The sequence below is a fragment of the Eutrema salsugineum genome, unplaced genomic scaffold, assembly GCF_000478725.1.
Source record: "Eutrema salsugineum unplaced genomic scaffold, Eutsalg1_0 scaffold_3, whole genome shotgun sequence".
Classification (NCBI taxonomy): Eukaryota; Viridiplantae; Streptophyta; class Magnoliopsida; order Brassicales; family Brassicaceae; genus Eutrema; species Eutrema salsugineum.
The window spans coordinates 3,758,222-3,782,221 of NW_006256756.1; the positions used below are offsets into that span (position 1 = coordinate 3,758,222).

The following is a 24,000-nucleotide window of genomic DNA, read 5'->3' on the forward strand; positions in this document are numbered from 1 at the left end:
TGCAGATGGGTATACAAGACGAAACTCAAAGCAGATGGGAGTCTTGACAAGCTAAAGTCTCGGCTAGTTGCCAAGGGCTATGATCAGTAGGAAGGAGTGGATTTTCTAGAAACTTTTAGTCCAGTTGTCAGGACAGCTATAGTAAGATCAGTGCTACATGTTGCTGTTACTCAGAAATGGTCTATAAAACAACTTGATGTACAGAACGCATTTCAACATGGAGACTTGAAAGAAGTTGTCTACATGAGACAGCCTCCTTGTTTTGAAGATCCAGATAAACCAGATTACGTTTGTAGACTCAAAAAGGCAATTTATGGGTTAAAACAGGACCCTCGTGCTTGGTTTGATAAGTTCAGCACATTTCTCATCGAGTTTTGGTTTGTTTGCTGTATTCTTGATCCTTCACTCTTTGTCTATATTAAAGGTTCAGATGTTTTGTTGATGTTATTATGTCGATGACATGGTGTTAACAGGAAACAATGATGAAGTGCTGCAAAATTTGTTGGTCACATTGAACAAGGAGTTCGGGATGAAAGATATGGGGACTCTGCACTATTTCCTGGGAATACAAGCTCATTTCCATGATGAAGGATTGTTCTTAAGTCAAGAAAAATACACTCTTGATCTTCTTGTCACGGCAGGGATGTCAGATTGTGCCCCAATGCCAATCTCACTGCCTCTTCAACTCGATAAAGTTTCTGGTCAGGACAAAATCTTCTCGGATCCCACCTATTTTTGGAGTTTAGCTGTAAAACTACAGTATCTGACTCTTACACGTCCAGATATTCAGTTTGCAGTTAATCTTGTCTGTCAGAAGATGTACAAACTAACTGAGGCTGATTTTAGTCTACTAAAACGTATATTGTGTTACTTGAAAGGTACTTTTCAAATTGATATCAACTTGAGTTCGGATACAGACTCTACACTTCGTGCATACAGTGATAGTGATTGGGCTAATTGTAAGAAACAAGACGCTCTATGGGTGGTTTGTGTACTTTCCTTGGTTCGAATATTATTTCATGGTCTGCTAAAAGACATCCTATAATCTCTCGTTCGAGTACAATAGGTGAGTACAGGACAATGTCTATAGCTGCTAGTGAACTAAAGTGGATAAGTTCTCTTCTTGATGTTATTGGTCATCCTCAGTCGTCACTACCAGAGTTGTATTGCGACAATTTGTCTGCAGTGTATCTCACGCTCCAAACACTTTGATGTTGATTTTCACTATGTTCGTGAGCGTGTGGCACATGGAGTTGTTGCTGTGAAACATGTCCCAAGTCACCAACAGCTTGCTGATGTTTTTACCAAGTCCTTGGCTCACCAGCCTTTCCTAGACTTGAGGTTCAAACTCGGTGTTTATCTCCCACCAACTCCAAGTTTGAGGGGGGTGTATAAGTCATACAGAAAAACTTCTGGCCTCATCAGAGTTTTCAAAGAATGGGCTGAATACTGCGGATGAAGCCCACACAAGGCCCACTCCAGCTCATCTTCTTCAAACAGAGTCCTGCAACGGTATCAAAAGTAGTCAAATGTACGGAAATACTAGCCAATACACTCCTGCTACACAATCGTTTCAACACACTAAGGTTGTGTGAATGATGTTTTAATGACCTTGTCGTTTTCTTCTCTAGGTTTTGTGTGTATCCCCATTCTTTATATAAAGAGGTCTATGAAAACTCTGTAAAACAAGTACAGTATTGATGAGTTGATAAAAGTTTGTCTTTCTTTATTTTTCAAGTTTCTTTTTTTTTTACTTTCAGTCGTGAAAAAAAACCGCTGCTCCACGATAACAAAAAAAAAGTCGAAACCGTTCTTTTTGTTTACAAGGAGAAATCGTAAAATTGCCTAAAAAATTCGACTTCTCTCTCTCATTGGTTTAAATATTAAAACATGATTCAATTTGCTATATATATATATATTTTTTTTTTGCTTATTTCCTTTTAATTATGTAAAAAATTTGGTTATTGATAGTATTAGTAAAATGGACAATTAAGTGAATAACCAAAATTTCATGAAGTGATGAAGAAAATAGCCATGAAGATCACAAAATAAAGCAAGTAACAATGTGCATGATTTTGAGACGAAAATAACCTTGTGGATAAGAGCGGTAAAAAACAAACAGGAGAGAGAATGTATTTCTAGATGCGTCACACACACGCGTTATCTACTACTAATCTGTGTTAGTATAGACAATCTATGTAAACTACATCTGCCATGAACATTCTTTCCGGCAAATCTAAATCTATTATCGCAACACTGTAAAAAAATAAGAATAACTATTAGATACAATAAAAATATACATTCAAAGAGTAATACAAAAGTTATATGTACATATATATAGACAATCTATAGAAAATTCTATCATTAAAAAACCCATTCATGTATGTATACATAAAAAACACAGACAGATCTAAGAATGATTCACATATAGGCATTCTATGTAAACTACATATAACCATTCTATTTAGTAAAAACTCTAAAATAGAACTTTTAATTTCATTTAATCTGAAATCCAAAATTTTAATTTTCGATGATTTCAGTTTCCAATCGCAGAACCCATAACCCGGAATCAACAATTTCATTCTATGTCTTTCTGCGATGATCTCGACAAGAACCAACAAAAAAACCCAAACCCATAATCGAAATCGAAATCATGATATAAACCCAAATCCAGAATTCAAGAAATCCAAATCCAAACTTAGAATTGATGATGTTGTCGAAAAATACAAACCCAAACCCAAAATTGATGATGTCATCGAGGAATACAAACCCAAATTCAAACCCAGAATTGAAAGAAAAAGTTTTATCGTGAGTTTAAAAGTTCTTCTTCCAACCTTTTTGTTTTTGTTTTTGTTTTTGTTTTTAACAACTGATTTACGTGGATGAGTTAAAATCAACAATTAAATTAAAATTAATATATTATATTCTGAAAGTGGGAAGTTAAAGGGTATAGTTATATATATTGTATATAATACATAAAATATAGTAACCATTTTTTTTATATGGTTATTTATTTAAATATTAAAATTTAATTTGTTATTAACTGCAATTTTCCTTAGTAAAAATACTTTTTTTTTTTTTGTGTGTGGAGTATTATTATGCTCCCAACTAGCGGGAACCCTAGAGAACTTGGAATAATTTCAAAAATGGCTTCGGACATTGAGGTTCATATTTTATCTCTAATCGAGTCCTCCTCCGACGCCGGAGAAGTTTTATCCTCCGTCTCAGCATACCTCCGACCGTTCTCAGGCCTATTAACATGCCGGGAAGAGGACCGAACCATCGCCGTTCGATCCATCGCGAAACAATTCGTCCCCTTTCTCACCAAATCCGTCTCCTTCCTGCAGAAACGCCTCTCAGTGACTGGCCCTGCTCACGAATCCCCTGGGGATTTGTTCCGCGCGTATGATTTCTGTTTGGAATGCTGGGAATTGGTCTCCCACGATCCTCACGCCGTCCAGCTTCAGAGGATCGGACTGATTCACTGTTACCAGACCTGGGGTTGGTTCACTCACGCCTACAACGATGGTTTTAGAGTCCTGGAGCAGCTTAGAGGACCCGAGTCCAGATGTGTACAGTTTCTGCAAAATCCAGAATTTGAAAGAGCAAAGCGGGCAAAAGTCTTCCTCGAGGTTGTGGCGTCCATCGTCAGGTCTGTAGCAATGTCGCGGGATATGGACGAACGCCAATACTGGAGGGTTTCTTCGCTTCCACGTGAGATAAAACCCTGGCTCAGGTAACCCGTGAGAGTTATGCTTCCATTGCTGTATCAACAATTTTTCACTTTTTTTTTTGGGGTTTTTTAATTGCAGGTATTTGGATGCCAATTCACAGGACAAGTTTGTCACGCTGCTCTTGTCAGATTTGGGAAAGTGTGCTCTCTCGATAATTAAAGAAGCAGAGCGTTTCGATGAGGATTTTGTGCATTCGTTCTGCATCTCTACACTGGAGGAATATTCTGCGTCCCCGTTGCCAAAATGTCATTTTTATAAGGTGACTTGTCCAATTTCACATCTCCCTGCTAGTCTCTCTCTCGTGCATTAATTGTTCCGTTTTGTATCCAGTTCTCCCGCCAGGTGCTTTCTTTACTGTTTCTGTGTAATGAGACAAAAACATCACCAACCGTTGAAATTGTAAGGTCTGTGTTGCGAACTGTGGCATGTGAATTCCAGGTATGTGCAAAAGTCTCGTGTCCAGATTAATCAGTCATGAGATGTTTCTAGCACTGGTCGGCCATTATGTCTTTTTATTTTATTTCTTGTGGCACTGACTGCTCTTTGAGTTCATGGTGGCTCTAGCGTCTAAGTAACTGTTCTGCTATGTAGAAATTCTCATATCGCACTTTTGCGCTCTTTCTTATTCTCTCTCAGGTTGAACCTAAACAAAATTGGTTGGAGCTTGTTGACTTAGTCTCCTATTGTGTTCGCAAGTCTCAGTTAGCAGGAGACGTATGGTGTGCAGGAGTTTCGAAACAGTTGAGTGAGATAGCAGCTATTTTCTCTGAGGTATCTTTTGTCTCCTTGGGATCTGCTTCTGTCTCATATGGTTAATGACAATAGCATATTGATATTTGAGTGCTTGGCAGGCTATACCACAAGCTAATGTGATTCTAAGACTTTATTCAGCTGGACTATCTGTCAATGTGTTTGATGTTAAGTTCAGAGAAAATGGTAACGAAACCATGGAAAGTTGGGGACTTCAAGCTTTACTTGGTGACGAGGATGTATGGAAAAGTTTAGTTTCTTTATTGGGTATGATTGACCAATACTCAGATAATGAGGCCACATCGAATGATGGAAATAAGAATTCTGAAGGACAAACTAATGTTAGCTGTAAACACAAAGGCACGATGTGTATGGAATACACGCTACCTTACCTTGATGCTCTGAAACTTTTGTGCCAGCCGCTTGCCAGCTTGATAAATTTTGAGGACAGAAAGATGGTGCCGGAAAGAGAATTTGCATGTTATACTGCTCATCTATCTGTTATACAGGATATGTTTCTCCAATTTTTCCATGGTTTACGCTTCCTTCAGAGGTAAGGTTTTTTTCCCCCTTCTTGTACTATCTTCTGTAGGCTGGGGTCTATTTTATGCCTGCATCTAATCAAACTCGGTTGTTTCTATGCGGCAAAAATATTATAAAGTATTGTGGCTTGCTTTGAGTGTGAAAGCAAGTAAACTGCCAGTTGCCTTAGAACTGATACTTGTTCCATCATTTAATATCTAAGCGGTTGCCATATTATTGAGAGTCGGGGACGGCATCTAATTTCTTATGCATCCAGTAACATGCAAATATATGATTATTTGGTCGAATAATGTATTCTGGGTTGAATGTTTTGCTTACCTTTCTTTTCCCTTTTGCGAGATGGACCCCTGACAAGGAATGTAGTGGGACTGACTTTGACAAGACTCTACTAAACGTGGCTATGGCTGCTTTTATTATTTCGATGAGAACCCAACGTAAAGTAGAGGTTAAATGCTTACATGCAATTCTCACAAATCAGTTGGAAGTTTTGTTCAAACTCTTCTTTTTACAACATTTCCATGCTTGGCAAACTAATTGCCTCAATGTTTCCTTTTTTCAGATCACTAATCGTCTAGTTGAGGATGTAATTACTAGTCCGTGGATTTCACCTCCGGAGCTGAAATATCTATATGCTTCATTTCACGATATCGGTGTAGGTTTGTACAGTATTAAGCACCTAAAAAAGGTAGCATACCTGATGCTAAAAGATTTTTCATGTCCTTTGACCTTTAGTTTTGTTCGCCTAGCTTAATCCTTCCATGCAGATTGTCTTTAGAAGATTTTGCTGCCTAGTTTTTTTTTTTTTTTAATCGCATTGATGGTGTGTACTTTTCAGGCTTCCATGGCGTTCAAATTATGTATTAGAACAGTATGGACGTGTGTTAGACTCCTCTGTCAGATATATGTAAATGAGGCTAACCCATCTGAGGATTGTCTGTCCGGAGAAGCAATTATTGGTTTTGTGAGTGAAGCATGTAGCAAATCTGCATTTTATATGGATGTTCTCCAGCAACATGGTGCACGAGAAACCGAGAAGCTGCTTGTGTTTATTCTAGAAAATTGGTCTGCCGCTGAAGATCTCATCAAAAGGTTGCCAGACCCTACGCCAATAATAAAACAGTGGGTTAAGGTAATTGGTTGGTTCTGCATATCTTAAAGGTTTCCATCCCTGACACTAATAAGTATCTGCTTCTAATTTATTTGAATGCTTCTGATTGCGTCTTATCATCAGATACAACGCAGACATCATGAGAGTCGGGATCTGGCTGGCTCTTGTACACCTTTACACTCCTTGCTGTTATCCTCTCAGAAAATTTCGAAAAGAGTGACTAGAAAAATCTTAGAGCAGGTTAAGATCCTAACAATCTTTGAATTGGTACGATAATATCCGAGCAGGAAGTGACATGTACCATGCATTCTAGTTTACTAGTCACCTGCTGTTCTTCTTTTGCATATAGGCGGAATTGGTACTAGTAGAATTCTATTAAGCTCTTATTGTGAACTTATATTTATTGGATAAATGCGTGTAGGAGCTTCTTGCTTATGAGGAAATACTTCCTTTGCGCTCAGAACTCTGTCGAGCTAAGCATACACAAATAGCTGATATTCTTCTGAAAGAGGTTTTCATTACAAAGGATTTAGCTGTGGAGAGAGCAAGAATTTTAATATGGAAAGCAAGAGTGAGAAGAGCTTCTGGAACTGAACATTTAAAGGAGTGTATTCATTATTTGTCAGAGGCAATATTTATATCGGTATTTATCTACTACCTTGATGTAAACAGCTTATCTACAGCTCAAAGCAATTTTTGTGAATGGCATCTTTCTCATTGAGACAGGGCAACATTTTAAATGAGCCAAATAACCATGGGACTTTATGTTGCCACCAACTAGCCGTTGCATACTGCTTAAGAGCGTTATGCATCCAGGAAACTGAACCAGACTCAAAGGTGCCAATTCAGTACACTAGCTTCATTTAATTCTGTCAACTTTTTTTGTTCAGGTGACTGTTTTAGTCTCAGATGTCTATATTTTTCTTGCCATGTTACATATTTGCCTACCTCTTATCTCACTTTTATGTGCAGCAAGTTTTCCAAGATGTTAACACCTCTCTAAATTTCTGGCTACGGATTCAGACCCCATGTGATAGTAAGGACAGTATTCCCCTGGAAAACACGATTCATCTACTGTGTAATGTGAATGATTTACTCTCAATAAAGGTAAATCTTGTAATTTTATTTCTCTCAGGATATATTATTATGCGTGCTTTACGTCTCTCTAGTCCTTAATACTTCATTTCCCTCCTTTTTCAGGGTTGGATAGAGCTCCAACAGCACATATACGAGCTGATTTTTAGACTCTGTAAAGGGAAAAACGTCAAATTGGAGGTCTGTTTGGCAATGCTGTGGGACTGTAGACGTCTAAGTCATGCTCTATGCCCTTCTCCAATAAATGATGCTGTCATCCTGGGCTTATCAAAGTACTTTGGTGAAAAATCAGAGTCCACAGATTTCTGGATAAGTTGCTTGCAGTTTTCAAAAGCAAAATCAATTGGGTTCCAGCTGAGCTTGCAATGTTTGCCGTACGAAACCTTGCATACATTAAACAAGCCTGAAGATCCTCACAAACCAGACATCACTGTAGATGACGTTAACAACACAGCTTCCAAACTAGTTTCAAGTGTAAGAAAATAGAGTTATCTATTATTTCTTGGAGATATACATATCTAAAATGTGAAATTTCTTTCCATTCAGGATCCACTTCCCAGTCACTCGTCTTTTGTAGCAGCATCTCTCTATTATGATCTCTGTGAAAGACAGTTGTCATGTGGTAACTTATACGAGGTAAGATATTGTTTATTCATGACAGTCTTACTAGTGAATTGCTGCCAGTTTGTGTTAGTAGTAGTTTTTTCTTGATAGGTTCTGAAAGTTTGTCTTTTAGTTTCAAGAATTTTAGTTATCTATTTATCTTTCTTGTTTTCACAGGCTCTCTCCTACGCGAAGGAAGCTCATAGGATTCGGCGTCTTATTTTCAAGGATAAGTATAGCTATGTAGCGGAGAAGCATTTTGAAAAGCATAACAGGTCAGGAAAAATAATAGGAATACCGAGTTACATCATTAGTAAATTTGAAGTATCAAGTTTAGGAGCTGCCGATGTCTGGCCGTGTGGAAATTTTCTCTGGGATATCAACCGCTGCTACTTAAACCCTTGGATTGTGCTCCAATGTTATCTGGAAAGCATTCTTCAGGTCTTGTTTTTGCTTAAGTCTTCTCAGGTTTTTTGGACTGCCGCTATTTCTGCATTATTAATTTCTATTGATAAATGCAGGTTGGCGTTATCAATGAGATTATTGGGGAAGGAGTTGAGGCAGAATGCTTTCTATCTTGGGGAAAAGCCATTTCATGTACGCAGAGCCTACAGCCGTTTGTAGTTGCATTTTCTCTTGCTTTGGGTATGCTTTTTTTCTGCAGTTTCTTCTATTCCCTTAGCTCATAAAAGCCACTTGACAATTGCTGTATTCTTTTCTGACGCTTTAATTCCACTAGGGAATCTCTACAAGAGAATGCAAAGTCTGGAATTAGCAGCAAAGGAGCTCCAGAATGTGAAAGAGCTGCTAATTGATAGTCAAAGAGGTTTTTCTTGTCGGAACTGCAGGTCGATGTTAGAGGTTACACTGGATAAGCAACTTGGAGACTTGTCTCAAAGACGATATGATAACACAACTAGAATTTGCCAGATAGATGGATTATCACATGCTGAAAGTCTGTTTGGCGCAGCCTTGAGAAAATTCTGTTGCTCCGCTTGGAAAGGTTGCGTTAATTTTCACGTAAAAGAATTCGCCGAGGTAAGAGAATTGGGGAATAGTTGCAATGAATTTCTAGGACATCAGACAGAAAAACCAGACCCCGGTATAAAGGATAAACCAACAGATAACAGAGACTCGAAAAGGAGGCGTCGAGGTGCTATAACTTTACAGGCTTGCTTGACCAAGGAGCATAATTTGACATCTATGCCTAGTATAAGGTTGACCCGCTCAATGTGTCGATCACATAAAGAACGAGGTCAAAAAGTTTCTGCTGATATGCATAGAGGTAGTACCTTGAAGAAGCGTAGTTTTAGCGATGAATCTGATTCGTTTGATATCTTTGAGGAAAAGGAGTTGCTGCTGGGTACTGAAAACACAATCTGTAGCATCTGCATTTGCATCGACAGAAAATGTCAGCAGTGTCTCTCTAATGAAGTTACAAGGCCTGGATCGCTGAAAAATTTAATAAGTTTGAAATGGCAGTTTCACCAAAGGAGGCTCGCGTGCACTGTTCTTGACAACCTTGGTATGCTCTTGGCCCTTGTCATATTCGATGTATTTAAGTGCTTAGATTTTGGTGAATTGGGATTGGACATTAAATCGTTTTAGGTGCAACAAAATGGTCCTTTTTTCATTTTTATGGCTTGTGGTTTTGTTTTGCTTCTGGACTACTTCCTACGTTATCCTTTGCTCAGTTATTACTTATCACCAATAGTGTAATGTATGGCAGATCTTTCTATTTCTACCATTTCCACAAAGAGTGCATGACCTGCACGCATTACAGTCGGGAATCTTAGACTAAAATATGTGGCTGTTCTAATAGCTCGAAATATTTTATTTCAGGGAAATGCTTGGCTAAATCTGGAAAGGTTCATCAAGCACATGTGGCAATTTTGCGTAGCATCGCGATTTTATTTAACAGTGACAGATCCAGCCCCAGCTCACATTCTCTCTGCCTTTTGCTTAATTTTATTGGGAAAGAAATCAAAGGAGATGTATTTTGTGTTGATCGTGCAAGATTACTATACAACTTATGCAAATCGAGTCTGCGAACATACCACTCCAGGGCGAGCAGGTTTTTCATATTGTTAATACGACACTAATAGTTTTTACGACTATCAAATTTGTGGTCTCCCTTATGCAAAAACATATCTTAAAAGTCATATCTTAAATTGATAAATTATGTTCCTTTGAAAGTTAACCCAACATTTCTGATCGTTAAATTTTTAATAGGTCTTTCTGCTGTGAGCTATCTCATATTCCATCTCAAAAGCTGGTTTCATGGTTAACGTTGGCCTTTGTACTCAGCAGAGAGGTTCCCATACTTCATCAAAAGGTAAAAGTTGGTTATTGTCGAGAAGCCGATCTTTCCATGTATGTTGTGATATTGATTTAGCTGTAACTTCAAATTCACTACAGATTTCAAGATTGCTTGCTGCTTTATACTTGCTTTCTTCTTCAAGTGCTGACTTCTCATTCCCATGTGACGGTGAGCTGTCAGTAAGTCATTGGGTTACATATTTTCATCAAGCCTCTCTTGGTGGTCATATCAACTGCCAATTCTTGTCAAATTTTAGTAGAAGATACAAATCAGGAAGCAACTCGGATAAAGAGGTTGGTAAAACTGATATGGTTAGCCTTTCAACTTTTTTTATTTTGTGGTGGTGAGCAAACTACTTTACTACCATCTGTCTTATTGGTTATGGTTGTTGTACCTTAATATTGATCCCTTGCTTGCTTTTTAGTTTTGCTTAATAAATGACAAGTTGTCACTGACTACCAGTCTGACAGTTTAATTTGCAGGCTTCTAGATTGAGTTGCATGGCTTCTCCGGAATTCGACTTTCTCAGGTATCATAAGTTAGAAAAAAAAATATGGAGTAAAGTTTAGTTTTGTTGAGCCATTACTTGATACTGCAGGCTTGCTCCAGAAAGGACTGAAGATCTTGTGAAGTTTGCAAAGAACTTTTTCAATAGTCTGTCAGAAACAGCAGTCATCTGCATTAGCTTGCTTGGAGGCACACTGAGTAAATTGTTGGAGGAAATAATGAGAAGCCCCCCTGTTTGTGCGTGGCTGCTTTTGTCACGGTTAAGCGCAAAGAATCAGCCTGTAGCTGTACTTGTGCCAGTGGATTCAGTACTTGAAGGTAATGTCTACTCCAGATGGGAGTTTCCTTTCTGTCATTGTTACTAGATAACAAAATCTTAGTCAGGTTATGTTTCAACAGACGGTTCAGAAGATGATTCAAATCCTAACGATACTGAGGCAAATGGGATCGAGGAGATGGGTAAACAATGGGCTTGTCCATGGGGTTCTACAGTGGTGGATGTTGTCGCCCCAGCATTTAAACTAATAATGGAGGAGAATTTCATTACTGGTTCCGAGTTTTCTGTAGAAGATGTAAATTTAAGGTGGAAGAAGAGAGAGGAACTCAATTTGCGTCTTGCTAAATTCCTAAGGTACGTTACCTGTGTTAAGTGAACAGCATGTTTCCATGTTTCCGGTAATGCATTATAATGAACACCATGTTTCCGTGACTGTCTTTTTCTTTTTTGTTAAAAGCGTTATGTTACCTTGTGTTCATATAGAAAACTTGAAGATTTCTGGTTGGGTCCCTGGAGGCATCTGCTTTTGGGAGAATCGTCAAACAGAAAATTGCATGAGTCCACTCAAAAGACTCTGGTTAAGGAGCTTAGGTCCAAATGTAAGATGGAAGTAAATGAGACGCTTTTGAAATTTTTTCTTGGGAAAAACGAGTTTGAAGGAGAAGCATGGATATCTCAGCTTTGTCAAAAGAATGGTTGCTGCATAGGGCAAATTAGCCATATTGATATAGAAGATGGATTTGCAATATCTACCAGCACATCTAACGATCCCCAAAGTAGGTATGGGTTAGCATTACAACTGATACGGGAGGCAGAAATCAAGCTTAGGCAGCAGGAGAATAATGAGAAGAAAGAACCGATAATTCTTGTGTTGGATCATGAGATTCAGGTTGGTGGTAAATCTCATTTTCTTTCCCTTTTCTGAACGTCCATTGGAAGGTTTGGCTGAAAGAATAGAGTCTGCTTGTTGCTTTATATAGAACATAAGATATAACCTTGCGCATCTATATTATACTCTTAGCTTTTACCAGTAGAAAAAAATAAAAATAACGGTTTCATGGGTTCCTACGGAAACTCATCTGCATGTGTTCAATAGTTTAGGGATGATGAATTATCTTGATTAATCTGTAAGATGTCGGCATATGTTGTATCATCGGTTAACACTTGTGTTCAAAGAATTCGTTAATTTTGTACTAACTAGCTAGTTAATTATATGAGTAGATGCTTCCGTGGGAGAATATTCCAATATTGAGAAGACAAGAGGTCTACCGCATGCCTTCTGTGGGTAGTATATCAGCAGTGCTTAAGAAATGCTGTTCCAGAGAAGTTCCTGCTGGATGCTTTAGTTCTCCCTTCCCTCTGATTGATCCTCGGGATGCTTATTATCTGTTAAATCCGGGTGGTGATCTCAGATCAACGCAAATCGAGTTTGAGAGTTGGTTCAAGGAAAAGAAAATGGAGGTACATGAAAACGAATTGATGATGTAAATCTTCTGCGTTGGTTGGAAGTCGAACCGAAATGTTGTTATTGAAATAATTATATATACAGGGCAGGGCTGGATTAGTGCCACCTGCTAAGGAGCTAACTGATGCGTTGGAAAAGCATGATCTTTTCATATATTTTGGACATGGAACTGGTATGGTGGTCCTTTACATACTAATAACAATGTTTTTTAATAGTCTTCTTCTTAGTCAGATAATTTTGCTGATTTGATGGTGCAGGAGAACAATATATTCCCATGTGCCAAGTTGAGTATTTGGACAATTGTGCTGCAACTTTTCTTATGGGATGCAGCAGCGGTTTGCCATATGTAAGAGGTAGATACGTACCACGAAGTATTCCCCTGTCTTTCCTGCTAGCCGGTTCTCCAGTCATTGTAGCAAACCTGTGGGGTGTAACGAATGATATTAACCGGTTTGGGAAGGCAATGCTGGAAAGCTGGTTGAGAGAGAGGAGTGATGATAATACATCAGAGAGAGTTGGGTCGTTCATGGCTGATGCACGCGATGCTTGCACTATGCAGTTCTTGACTGGGGCTGCCCCGGTGTGTTACGGTGTCCCGACTGCTATTACAAAGATGAAGAAAAAGACATTAAGCAATTAGGCTGACTCGAATCGAATCCATTCTTCCGAAATATTTTGATGTTTTCTTTGTAATAGATATCATATCATGTTTCAGTTACCTGAGGAAACCAGACGAATGTGTCGATCCAAACGATTCTTTACTCTTTCATTAGCATACGATGTATTCAGTAGTTTGAATTTTTGTTCTTATTCTATTCTATTTAACATGTATCGAAATTATAAACGAAATTAAGTTACATTTCTGTAATATATATATATATATATATACATATATAATTTTTGTTTTTTGAATCATCGTATGCTTGAATTTGAATCTAATAAAGAATTCAGTAGTTTGAATTTTTCTTATTATTATTCTGTGCCATTAGCATGTATCGAAATTGTTAGCCTAAATTAGGCTACATTTCTGTTTTATATTTTTTATATCATTTTAAAATGAATTTAGAAGTCTATAATGTTATTTGAATTCATTTTATGGTTTTTTTTAATTAATTCCTGTATTTCCCTAAATATTTACGGGCTTAGTTAAAAACACAAAGGGAAATTACACTCGATCAGTGACCAAAAATCTTAGCATAATAACGAATTTTTATCATCATATTCTATATATATTATGTATTTAATGCCAGTATACCCTTATGCAGTATCACATATTCAACACACTTTTTTTTGTCTTTTCTCTTCTTTGTTGTTAAATTGTAAAATTTTAATTAAGAAATTAGTGTTCTATATAGTCCATGAAATCATTCCACTCTGATTCTTTTGATAAGATTCATTTCTATTTCCTAAAGCTTAAAGACAATTTCAAATTTCGAGTTTATTTAGAGGATTTGAATTTTATTTTATTTTTTGTATTTAGGCTTTTGGGTTTAATATATTATATTTAGAGTGGATTTTGTATAAAATATCTCTCAAAAAAGTAATAATGAGTATAATTAAGAATGCATTTGTCTATACTATTTGTTTTAGATAGGCAGCATAGGATATAATAGTAACTCGCGGTATTACATATAGAACACAACAACATTCCATTCCGGTGTTTTTTCAAAATTCATTATTTTCAAGGTTTAAGTTTATTTGTTTATGCTAACCTTACCTTAGTGTTTAGTAGATAGATAGTCAATCAACGAAATTTTGAATTTCTAAATTTTTATTAAAGAAAAAGAATATTTACAAGCATTTTTTTTTGTCGTATTTACAAGCATTTAAGAATACTTAATTTTGTTTGTAGTTCTTTTATTGGTAAGCGGTTGAATTATTTTTTCCTTTTAGGGACTAAAGAATCGATTTCAATATAAACAAAAATTAAGCAAATTAGAACAGCTAGATAGTAAACTAAATATCAGATGGTTTACACGTGTCTTCACTCTAAAGTGACTGCCAAGATGTATGTGTGAAAATCGTTGAGCGCAAGTAGTAACAGAATTGGGGAGCTGATAACGTCATGGTGCCGGTGACATTAGTTTTGTCACAGGCACTAAACGATGCGTTTTGTATAAATTTGCTCTGCATTGATGAAACTCACCGTTTCACAAATCGGAAACCTTCTGGATGATGTGGAGTTTTCTTCATCTTCTTCGCGTCGACATCGACTAGCTGCAAAACAAACCTCCAACGTTCTCATAACCTGCGAGACAGTGGTTGTGGGCCTGTTCGGTAAGTAGGAAAAAAAATTGGACCGAAACAAAACACAAAGTTTTGGTCACGGCTGTGTACTGTAGCATTTCCTCAGTGTCTGAAAAGAACGCGCCCATATTTTGAAGCTCTGCTTCTCTTACCCTGTGAGACGTTGTTGCGCCCAGCGGAATTAAAATTTGTTAGGTCACAGTCGTGTTACTCTAGCAAATCCCTGAATCCTAACCGTCTGAGTTTGAATAGAACGCGCCGCCCACATTACAAGCTCTTAGTTTCCAGTCCTCATTACCTGAGACAACAGTGTTGAAGGAAAAAAGTTTTGTTAGATCACAGTCGTGTACTGTAGCAATTTTATCACCGCCTGAAAAGAACACGCCCATATTAAAAAGATCCTGCTCCTCAGAAATTCTCACAACTTGTTTCTGAAATTTCAGTCTTCTCTCTCCAATTTTCTCTGACGAAAAGAACAATGGCGAAATATCCAACACAGCTCAGAGGTTACGAAGCTCTCTTAGGAATCTTATGGTGATTTCTCTCCCTCTCTCTTATGGTTCGATTGTATGATATGTTTTTTTTTGGTTTATCCTCTGTTTTCTCTTAATGCGATGCATCGTATAGTGATTTTCTGGTTTTTTCCCTACTCCTGTTTTTTTTTTTCTCTCTTTTTCCTCTTACGTATCTATGGTATGATCATCCTCTTCTTTTCGACTGCGATTTCTGTTCGTATGATCATCCTCTTCTTTTCGACTGCGATTTCTGTTCGTATGATCATCCTCTTCTTTTCGATGGCGATTTCTGTTCGCTTGTCCTCTGTTTTACCTTAATTCGATGAATGATAGATAATAAGGTGATTTTATGGTTTTTTTTCGCATTATCTCTTACATTCCCATGGTTTGATTATCCTTTTCTTAAGGACGTTGATTTCTGTGTTTCCTCTGTTTTTTCTTATTACGAAGCTCCTTTACGCATAATATGATTTTTTTCTTAGGTTTCCATTGTTTGATTTTTTTATTTTCTCCAGGGTGATTGCTATGCTCGGATCGATCGAACGGATGAGACATGAAGAACCGAGGAATCTGAGGAGGATCGAGCGGGTGGATATCTCAGAAATATGGTAATTTTCTTTCGCTTTTCCTTTTTGTTCAAGTGTTAAAAAAAATATTCAGTGGGCCTTATGGGCCAAAAGTTGTTGTTAGAAAGTTCGAACAATAGAGTGACCAGATTAGAATAACACCTGTTCCTTCCGAAACTACGCCTCGAAGAAAGAAATTGTCGGAGAAGGAAGGAAAATAAGAATGGAATAGTCGCTGTTGTTAGAGATCCAGCGAACTCATGGCTAATTCTGATGGTTCCAATTTTTTGGCTGAGGATGGGAATATGCAAAATGGAAAAAAAAAAGAATTCCAAAGTGTTCCGAGGAAATGGGACATACATGACATTGGGCCAATTCTCCGCTGCTAAAAGGTATGATTTCTCGAGTAAACAAAATTCTTGGGTTTCTTTTCTTCAATGCCTGATGTTGCATATTACATACCTCAATTTATAGCGAATGTTTTCTTTTGATTGGTAAGTGGTAACATCTTGTGAGTGTTTTATCTTCCGTATCATGCATGTTAGGTTTTCCTATTCCTAAATCGTTTATAAGAGTCAAAGGGATTCCTGTTCTCTGCTTGTTTTATTTTGTCTTACAACTTCTCTTATCTGATCTCTTTTTTTCTTTTTCCTGAGCAGAACCTTCTTTTGCGTTAATTTTTCCGTTTTAATCTGGAGTTAGTTGTATTTTCTAAGTGATTCTTGGTTGTTAGTGTACTCAGATTTACACATTCCCGTGATTGGCTTATTCTTTTTAAAGTTTGATTTTGAACATAGTTAGGGGACAAGTAGTTACTTACTTGGTTCATGTTCATAGTTATATTGTTTTCTCCGTTTCGTCTGATTGCATATAAGTAAGCTACACACTAGAAGATAAAACTGAGGTATTAATATCTTCAGGGTTGACAAATTCTAGGTAAGAATTGGAATACTAATTGTATATCTAGCAATGTTGTGAAGAATCCCGTGTTTAGATTTCTGGCGTACAAAAATTAGGAGGAAATTTGAGTTCAAGGCTAACAATTTTTGGGCGCCTGTATGTTTTCTGCTTCATATGGTTTTTTGTTTATGGGTGAGGTACAAAGACTAGTACTAGTTCTTGTATCTGTGACGAACTTATGCATTTGCAGGGATCAATGGTCCCTTCTTATCAAACTCTTGTTTAGCTTCTCCTCAAAAGTGAAATTTGATGTCATGTATCTTGTGTTTTGTAAGACTAAACATTTAACGAAGAACTAGTACTAGCCTAGAGTTTTGAAGTTTGATAACTTGTGGTAGTTTTTTTTATCGTTAATAATTCCATGCCATCAAAAGTTTGTAAATGAATACCGTAAAAACTAGTGGAACACATTGTGCTAAATCAGTGTTTCAAAAATTTGCAGAAAATAACTTCACAGAATCTCAAGGGTGCTTCAGGTGACATATCGTTGAGTGGTAGTATCGGAATAGCAAGGGTTGGGACCTCATCTCCATTGGAGAAATCTGGTTCCAAGGAAAAGAGAGAGGCTGAAGAAGCATCACTTGGGACTTACAATTTAGACTTACAGTTTGATGTCTTCTTTTGTTATCTTATTTCAGTCAAGGCGTTCGAGACTTGTCTTTGCAACAACAGCCCCTCCAACCAGCAGACCTCAGAGTCATGGCCTTTTTAATGTGTAAGTAGTTCAATTTTAATGATGTTTCTTCTGCAGTAACTCAGTCTTGTTTTTCAATTCAGTTGGTACAGCACTGGCGTGGCAGTACCAACTGGATTTGCTCTCTCGTAAGGCTATGCATGTGAGTTCTCAACTCCAGCCTTCACAGCCAAGGCTCACATCCAGTTCTCAAATCCAGCCTTCACAACTCAATTTGGAGGCTCTAGTGTTCTCAGTAAGCTTCTTTTTCTCTCGTGGGTTTTATAATTAGTCTGTGTACGCTGATAATATGAGGTTCTTTTTCTAACTCTTACCTTAAAACCTTTTTTCAGTTAGATGAAGTTCACATAGGAGAGGTTGAAGAAGACAACCATGACCACCATCAGGTTGATGCTGACACAATCACTCTGCAAGACGAGATGCCCAGGATCACAGAGGCTTCATATGAGAGATTTGAGGATCTTGGAGGAGAACAGGGAGGAGAGAGCGATGTTCTAACTCTGCAAGACCACATACCGAGAACTACAGGTGACTTCTACGAAAGATTTGAAGATGTTGGAAGAGGACAGAGTGATTTTGTACGAGGACGAGAGGAGGAAGCAGACCGTATCCCTGATTTTGGACCTGATTTTGGACGAGATGAAGGAGACAGTGTCTCTGCTGCTGGAGGATCAGAGGGGGGAAACAGAGATAGAGTCTCTGCTTCTGGTGTTTCTGAGGGAGAAAACAGAGGCCGGGACTCTGCTCTTGCAGGAGAAGGAGGAGATCCAGCAACTAACGTCCCAGTCTCCAATAAACGCAAGCGCACCATCATTGACAAGAATAAACAAGTCAAAATAGAGAAGCTTTACAGAGTAAAAAAAAGGCAAAAGCGCAGCATAGCCGAAGCTAAGAGAGCCATGTACAAATTTTCAGGAGATGTGGATTCTTGTTCTCTGATATTCCGTCAGCCTCTGATAATTTGTCAGCCTCCAAACCTGAACGCGCAAGACCGAAACCTGCATGAAAGGGAGAATCCAGAAGACCTTAACCCGCATGAAAGGGAGAATCCAGAAGACCTTAACCCGCATGAAAGGGAGAATCCTGAAGACCTAAACCTGCTGCTTGAAAGGGAGAACCTGCAGGAAAGGGAGAACCCAGAAGGCCTAAACCTGGATGAAAGGGACTGGTATGATGATGGAATATTTGAATTTGGAAGCTCTTCCAGCCCGAACAGATTTGAAGTCGGAAGTTCTTCTAACTTACCGAGTGAAGAAGATGTGCGTCCTTGTACAGATGGACCTGAGTGGGGTTCTATGTTTCAATTGCACAGGGAGATAACACTTCAAAGACCTGAAGCCCTTTGGTTATTCACTTCGTACTTAGGTAGAACTCAAACCTGATTTCTCTTTTGCACGTTACATATATATTCAATTTTCTAACGTTGAGAATGTTACCTTTTTTTAGCGTTATCTCATCTAAAATTGAAATACCGTGGGCTTGGATACAAGCCACTCCTGGAGATGGTTTAGGATGTGCCAAGAGAAGGCGAAGAGTTTGGTGACATTCGAATTAGAGTGAGACCACGAGGTCCAAATGACCTACTACCACCAGACGTAGACTCTGATGATGATGGTGCTGATCTGGGAGTATACACTAGCAAGAAGAAGCAGAATGAAGCAATGGATAAAGGGTACTCTGCTCCTGATGCAACTTCTCATCCAGCCGATGATGCAACTTCTCATCCAGCCGATGATGCAACTTCTCATCCAGCCGATGATGCAACTTCTCATCCAGCCGATGATGCCACTTCTCATCCAGCCGATGATGCCGCTTCTCATCCAGCCGCTGATGCCACTTCTCATCCAGCCGATGATGCCACTTCTCATCCAGCCGATGATGCTACTTCTAGCTGATAATGCCACTTCTCATCCTTGAGAAATCTTTAAGAAGATGGCGACAATCTAGACTTACTACTTCGATTTGTCGACCATATTGCTTCACTTTCTTCTTCATTAATTTGTAATTGATGTAATATCTACAGAGGATCACATTGCCGTAAACTTCAAAATCAACCAAATCTTGAATGTAGAAACATACTCTTGCCATTCTTTAATGCTACGTTCCTTGAGTTTTTTTCCAAAGGCGACCACTTTCTTCAACAAACAACTTAGAAGTATGGGAATGTGCAGAACTGGAAATTACTGCAGATTTTATTCCCTTGGAATGGGTATTTCTTGACCACATCTCAAGTACAATGGACTTAACTTCTATGGGGTAAGAACTATGAAAAGAAAACACTAATGCAGGGAGTTATACGTAAAACAAGTAAAATTGTGACAAGTAAATGGGTTTTGTTTCTTTACCTTGACTGAAGGAGTGAGTAGTTTGTAAGCAGCTACAATGGAGTTTGCGGGTTTTCGTGAATCTTCAGCAGATTCTTCACTTCCATCACCATCATCTTCATCATCTTGTTCTGTTTCTTCTGATGCAAGCAAAAGCGGATTTTGAAGAGCTTTCTCCATATTTCCATCTTGATCAGCATCACCATCCTGTTCTGTCTCTTCAGGTTCACGTGCTGGTTCCCGAAACAAAATAGCTAACCAGACTAAGTAAACAAGCCAAGCAATAGTCATAACCCAACCGGGTACTGTATCTTGGTTAATGGTAAGATTGTAGATCTTGAAATTGGTTTGCAATAAACCGCCAAGAGCAGGACCACACGCCATTCCTAAAGCACTTGCGCTAACAAAACCTGCTGAGGTTTGCATCCGAATGTTCAATGGAACACAATCACTTATGTCTCTTCACTGCTCTCGCTAATGATAATCATCAAGCTAATGTCTCTTAGGAACTAAATAATGTATAACACAAAGTATACTTACCCGCAGAAAAGCCGGCCAATCAAGAGAAGTGCTAATGAATTGGAGTCATAAGCTAAAGCATATAACAGGTTCCCAAAGAAAAGAACAATGCTACTGAATATAAGCGGTTTGAAGTAAGATTTATTGGACCAGGCGCTGAAGTAAACCGAAGAGAAGAGCTGAGCTACAGCCATTGCACCGATCACAACACCACAAACCGTTGCTGCTGCTCCAAGGCTCATGGAGTAATCATCTGCTGTAGGAACAATGATGTATGTATTGACCATATAGAGAAATGTGTTGGCCAAGTTTAACAAGAGAGACATGAAGTGATATTTCCCTTCTTCTTGATCCGCTTCCTCGTCTTGAGGGATTAGTAGGTCTTCGTCTTGCATGATTAGAGCATGTTGAGCCATGAAGTTAAGGAAGTTTGTCGAATGTGTTAGTCTGTCCACTGCATTCTTAATTGAATCCACCACAGGATCCTGTAATAAACACAAAAAAAAAACAATGAAACTAAACCATTTTAGGTTTTGCATGGGCAAAGCTTGGGGATTTACAATATATGTCACACACAAGAAACAAACCTGAAGAGGAAGAACAGGCTGATCGTAAATCGATAAGTAGCTTCCTTGATTGTTTTGAAGCTCGTGAAGATTACGCGATATGGCTCCAACAACAGCTCCAAGACCCTATAACAGTTTGAAACATTAAGCTTCAACTATAGTGGTAGATTAGACTGCTTGAGATTTCAAATAATCTTACCACATGTCTAAACACTTGCTGGAGTTGAGAGTAAGGATGATCAGCGCGAGTCTTGACATAATAGTTTGTGAATCTATAACCGAATCTTTTATCGAATTTCTTCAGTATCTTACGGATACCAATAGCATTCATATCGATGAAAAACAGAAGCTTGAGAAGATCTTGTCCCACAGATCTATAAGCCTCTCTTAGATTATGTATCTGAGATATGTCAGGCTCATCTTGAAGTGCATCATGACATTCTCTTAGTTTCTGTAACCTACTTGAAAGCAAACCTTGTTGCTCCAACATAAAAAGAGTTATTTTCTCGATCTGCATGCAACCGAAAACGGGTTTTAACAAGAGTTTGATACGTACACGAGAAATTTTCTGAAGGAAAAGGAAAAACCTGATGATCTAACATCCTTGAGAAATCTTTAAGAAGATGACGACGATCTAGACTTCCTACTTCGATTTGTCGACCATATTGCTTCACTTTCTTCTTCATCAATTTGTAATTGATGTAATATCTACAGAGGAATCGAACAAAAGAAACAGTACTAAAACATGAAATCACATTGCCGTAAACTTCAAAATCAACCAAATCTTGAATATAGAAACATACTCTTGCCATTCTTCAATGCTACGTTCCTTGAGCTTTTTTCCAAAGGCGACCATTTTCTTCAACAAAACAAGAATCAGAAACAAAGATTAATTACATGAGACAAAACTAGTTTTACAAGTATATATACACTACAAAGCCATTTTATGTGTATACTTAAAAATTTCAGTCAAACGTTATTAATTAACTTGATTGTTTATTTGGTCAACTAGGTTGCTTTTATAATTCAAATTCTACTAGAGTCAAATTTAATTCAGAGAAATAAGCGAAAATTAGGCAAAAAATTAAAAAATTTACTATATTGAGAAGATTAATTATGTAAGTGTTGTAATTAACGACAAAAAAGTGTTGTGATGATAAATAAAATAATAATGTACTTACCTCTTATCGTCCTCGTTCTTATCCTTATGTTCGGTGAATTTAGATTCTGAGAAAGACAGAGGAATTAATAAACATTTAAGAAACGGCTATATGATTATTATAAATTCCAACATCATCAGATACATACACGTGAACTAATGACTCTTTTAAAAACAATTTACTTGGCATTTTATTCATTTTTTCCTTGGCATTTTCCAGAGTTTTCTCAGCCAACAGATTCCAAAAAAAAATTAATTAACGACAAAAAAGTGTTGTGATGATAAATAAAATCATAATGTACTTACCTCTTATCGTCCTCGTTCTTATCCTTATGTTCGGTGAATTTAGATTCTGAGAAAGACAGAGGAATTAATAAACATTTAAGAAACGGCTATATGATTATTATAAATTCCAACATCATCAGATACATACACGTGAACTAATGACTCTTTTAAAAACAATTTACTTGGCATTTTATTCATTTTTTCCTTGGCATTTTCCAGAGTTTTCTCAGCCAACAGATTCCAAAAAAAAATTAATTAACGACAAAAAAGTGTTGTGATGATAAATAAAATCATAATGTACTTACCTCTTATCGTCCTCGTTCTTATCCTTATGTTCGGTGAATTTAGATTCTGAGAAAGACAGAGGAATTAATAAACATTTAAGAAACGGCTATATGATTATTATAAATTCCAACATCATCAGATACATACACGTGAACTAATGACTCTTTTAAAAACAATTTACTTGGCATTTTATTCATTTTTTCCTTGGCATTTTCCAGAGTTTTCTCAGCCAACAGATTCCAAAAAAAATTAAAAGAATCCAAAAATAAAAATTAAAACGCTTGATGACCGATGAACTTTCCCTCGTTTTTTCCGCCAAACAAACGGGAAAAAAATAATAAAAATTATCACCTTGAAATTCAGGAACTAAAATAATTTAACAAATCATCAAAGAATTCGAGTTCCGAAATTACAATCTTCAAAAAATCACTGGAAACTCCTCTTTTTGTCTAAGATAAGAAAATAAAAAACAAGACAGTAATGTACCTCAAAAGTTGAATACGCAAAGCCTAGATAGAGAGAAAAACAAAATTTCCAGATTTTATCTGTTGCTGAATCCTAAATAACGCTGAAATTTCGGGACTTTTCTTAACTCAAATGGGATTTAGGAAGGAGAAGAAAAAAAAGAAATGAGATGAAAAAGAAAAAGATAAAAAAAAAAATCGGAGGAAAATTAGATAGTGGCTCTGAATCTCTGATATGCTTTGGGTATTTATATAACAGAGAGATAGATTCGGAATCTCGGATAGGAGGTTCATGTTTTGGTCGGTATTCGTTTTCTTTTATATTATTTTTCTTTCCTCTTTAAAATGGGGGAAAAAAAGTTTTTAGTTGAAATATTTTTCCCTCTTTTATATTTTCCTTGTAAGAAAGCATAGATAAGTCACAAATTATATATAGAGGAAATTTGGAAAAATACTTTATAGGAGATTGTACCCTTCTGGTTATTCCATAACTGTTTTTTCTTTCCCTTCTAGGTTTTGGTATATCCAGTTGTTACTGTTTGTCTTTTTAATAATTTTTTTTATAAAATATGTCATTTTCAATATAAATCAAATTAAATGTTGACCGTACTTTATATGCTCAATGAGATAGGTTACACCTTTTTTACCTACATTTTGGTATCCAATTGGAATTATTTGTATATATATATATATATATATGATAACTTTCAAAAAGAATTAGGTCATTTTCAATATAAATCAACTGCTAACTATAGCTTTTATGAATCAATGAGATGGGAATTATGATTTGATTATTGTCGAACACAATAGTAACCATTGGTAATATTTACTGTGTTAGAAGTGAAACATCCATATAATGAATATATGTTAGAGGTTAATTAGCAAATATGGCATAGAAGAAAATAGTATCTATGATTCACTAACTAGTCTCAAAAGTTTTTGTTCATCTACAATTCTATATTACTCCACCTTCTAAGAGCATCTCCAATGGTTTCTTCATTTTTTCCTTCAAAT

General features: G+C 37.2%; 3 protein-coding genes across 4 annotated transcripts; 2 read left to right on the top strand and 1 right to left on the bottom strand.

Moving 5' to 3' along the window:
- Nucleotides 1–3,146: 3,146 nt before the first annotated feature.
- On the top strand, nucleotides 3,147–13,222 carry LOC18014533 (separase). Its single transcript, XM_024154455.1, has 27 exons — nucleotides 3,147–3,736; nucleotides 3,813–3,993; nucleotides 4,065–4,172; nucleotides 4,371–4,505; nucleotides 4,586–5,037; nucleotides 5,367–5,472; nucleotides 5,587–5,712; nucleotides 5,863–6,156; nucleotides 6,259–6,375; nucleotides 6,557–6,778; nucleotides 6,862–6,972; nucleotides 7,108–7,242; nucleotides 7,336–7,704; nucleotides 7,777–7,866; nucleotides 8,011–8,274; nucleotides 8,355–8,478; nucleotides 8,573–9,358; nucleotides 9,676–9,907; nucleotides 10,066–10,168; nucleotides 10,252–10,446; nucleotides 10,624–10,682; nucleotides 10,752–10,978; nucleotides 11,060–11,291; nucleotides 11,421–11,826; nucleotides 12,159–12,398; nucleotides 12,487–12,574; nucleotides 12,660–13,222. Exons 1-27 carry the CDS (start codon nucleotides 3,147–3,149, stop codon nucleotides 13,040–13,042), a joined length of 6,375 nt encoding a protein of 2,124 aa, XP_024010223.1. The 3' UTR covers nucleotides 13,043–13,222.
- Nucleotides 13,223–15,919: 2,697 nt separating this feature from the next.
- On the top strand, nucleotides 15,920–19,194 carry LOC18014534. The gene is made up of 5 exons (XM_024154261.1): nucleotides 15,920–16,122; nucleotides 17,133–17,405; nucleotides 17,468–17,619; nucleotides 17,717–18,749; nucleotides 18,831–19,194. The coding sequence occupies exons 2-5, from the start codon at nucleotides 17,390–17,392 to the stop codon at nucleotides 18,893–18,895; spliced, it is 1,266 nt and encodes a 421-aa protein (XP_024010029.1). The 5' UTR covers nucleotides 15,920–16,122; nucleotides 17,133–17,389; the 3' UTR covers nucleotides 18,896–19,194.
- Nucleotides 19,195–20,022: 828 nt separating this feature from the next.
- On the bottom strand, nucleotides 20,023–23,124 carry LOC18014259 (SPX domain-containing membrane protein At4g11810). 2 transcript variants are annotated; one of them, XM_024154313.1, is made up of 10 exons: nucleotides 23,009–23,124; nucleotides 22,543–22,588; nucleotides 22,259–22,304; nucleotides 21,975–22,020; nucleotides 21,597–21,652; nucleotides 21,381–21,501; nucleotides 20,993–21,304; nucleotides 20,815–20,919; nucleotides 20,249–20,712; nucleotides 20,023–20,118 (listed from the first exon to the last, which is right to left on the bottom strand). In XM_024154313.1, the coding sequence occupies exons 5-10, from the start codon at nucleotides 21,647–21,649 to the stop codon at nucleotides 20,109–20,111; spliced, it is 1,065 nt and encodes a 354-aa protein (XP_024010081.1). In that variant the 5' UTR covers nucleotides 21,650–21,652; nucleotides 21,975–22,020; nucleotides 22,259–22,304; nucleotides 22,543–22,588; nucleotides 23,009–23,124; the 3' UTR covers nucleotides 20,023–20,108. The 2 variants fall into 2 exon arrangements, with proteins under 2 accessions (XP_024010081.1, XP_024010082.1); XM_024154314.1 differs by lacking the exons at nucleotides 22,259–22,304; nucleotides 23,009–23,124 and having other exon boundaries at nucleotides 22,543–22,556.
- Between the last annotated feature and the right edge of the window lie 876 nt (nucleotides 23,125–24,000).

Bases quoted from the DNA above. Each gene is read 5' to 3' on its own strand.
- LOC18014533 (XM_024154455.1), top strand. From the start codon at position 3,147: ATGGCTTCGGACATTGAGGTTCATATTTTATCTCTAATCGAGTCCTCC. The intron at 6,779-6,861 runs GTATTTATCTAC...TCATTGAGACAG, and splicing joins CAGAGGCAATATTTATATCG to GGCAACATTTTAAATGAGCC. The intron at 12,575-12,659 runs GTATGGTGGTCC...TTGATGGTGCAG, and splicing joins ATATTTTGGACATGGAACTG to GAGAACAATATATTCCCATG.
- LOC18014534 (XM_024154261.1), top strand. The intron at 17,620-17,716 runs GTAAGCTTCTTT...ACCTTTTTTCAG, and splicing joins TGGAGGCTCTAGTGTTCTCA to TTAGATGAAGTTCACATAGG. The intron at 18,750-18,830 runs GTAGAACTCAAA...ACCTTTTTTTAG, and splicing joins GTTATTCACTTCGTACTTAG to CGTTATCTCATCTAAAATTG.
- LOC18014259 (XM_024154313.1), bottom strand. From the start codon at position 21,649: ATGGTCGCCTTTGGAAAAAAGCTCAAGGAACGTAGCATTGAAGAATGG. The intron at 21,305-21,380 runs GTTTTTCCTTTT...GGTTGCATGCAG, and splicing joins CAAGGATGTTAGATCATCAG to ATCGAGAAAATAACTCTTTT. The intron at 20,920-20,992 runs GTAAGATTATTT...AAACTGTTATAG, and splicing joins AGCAAGTGTTTAGACATGTG to GGTCTTGGAGCTGTTGTTGG.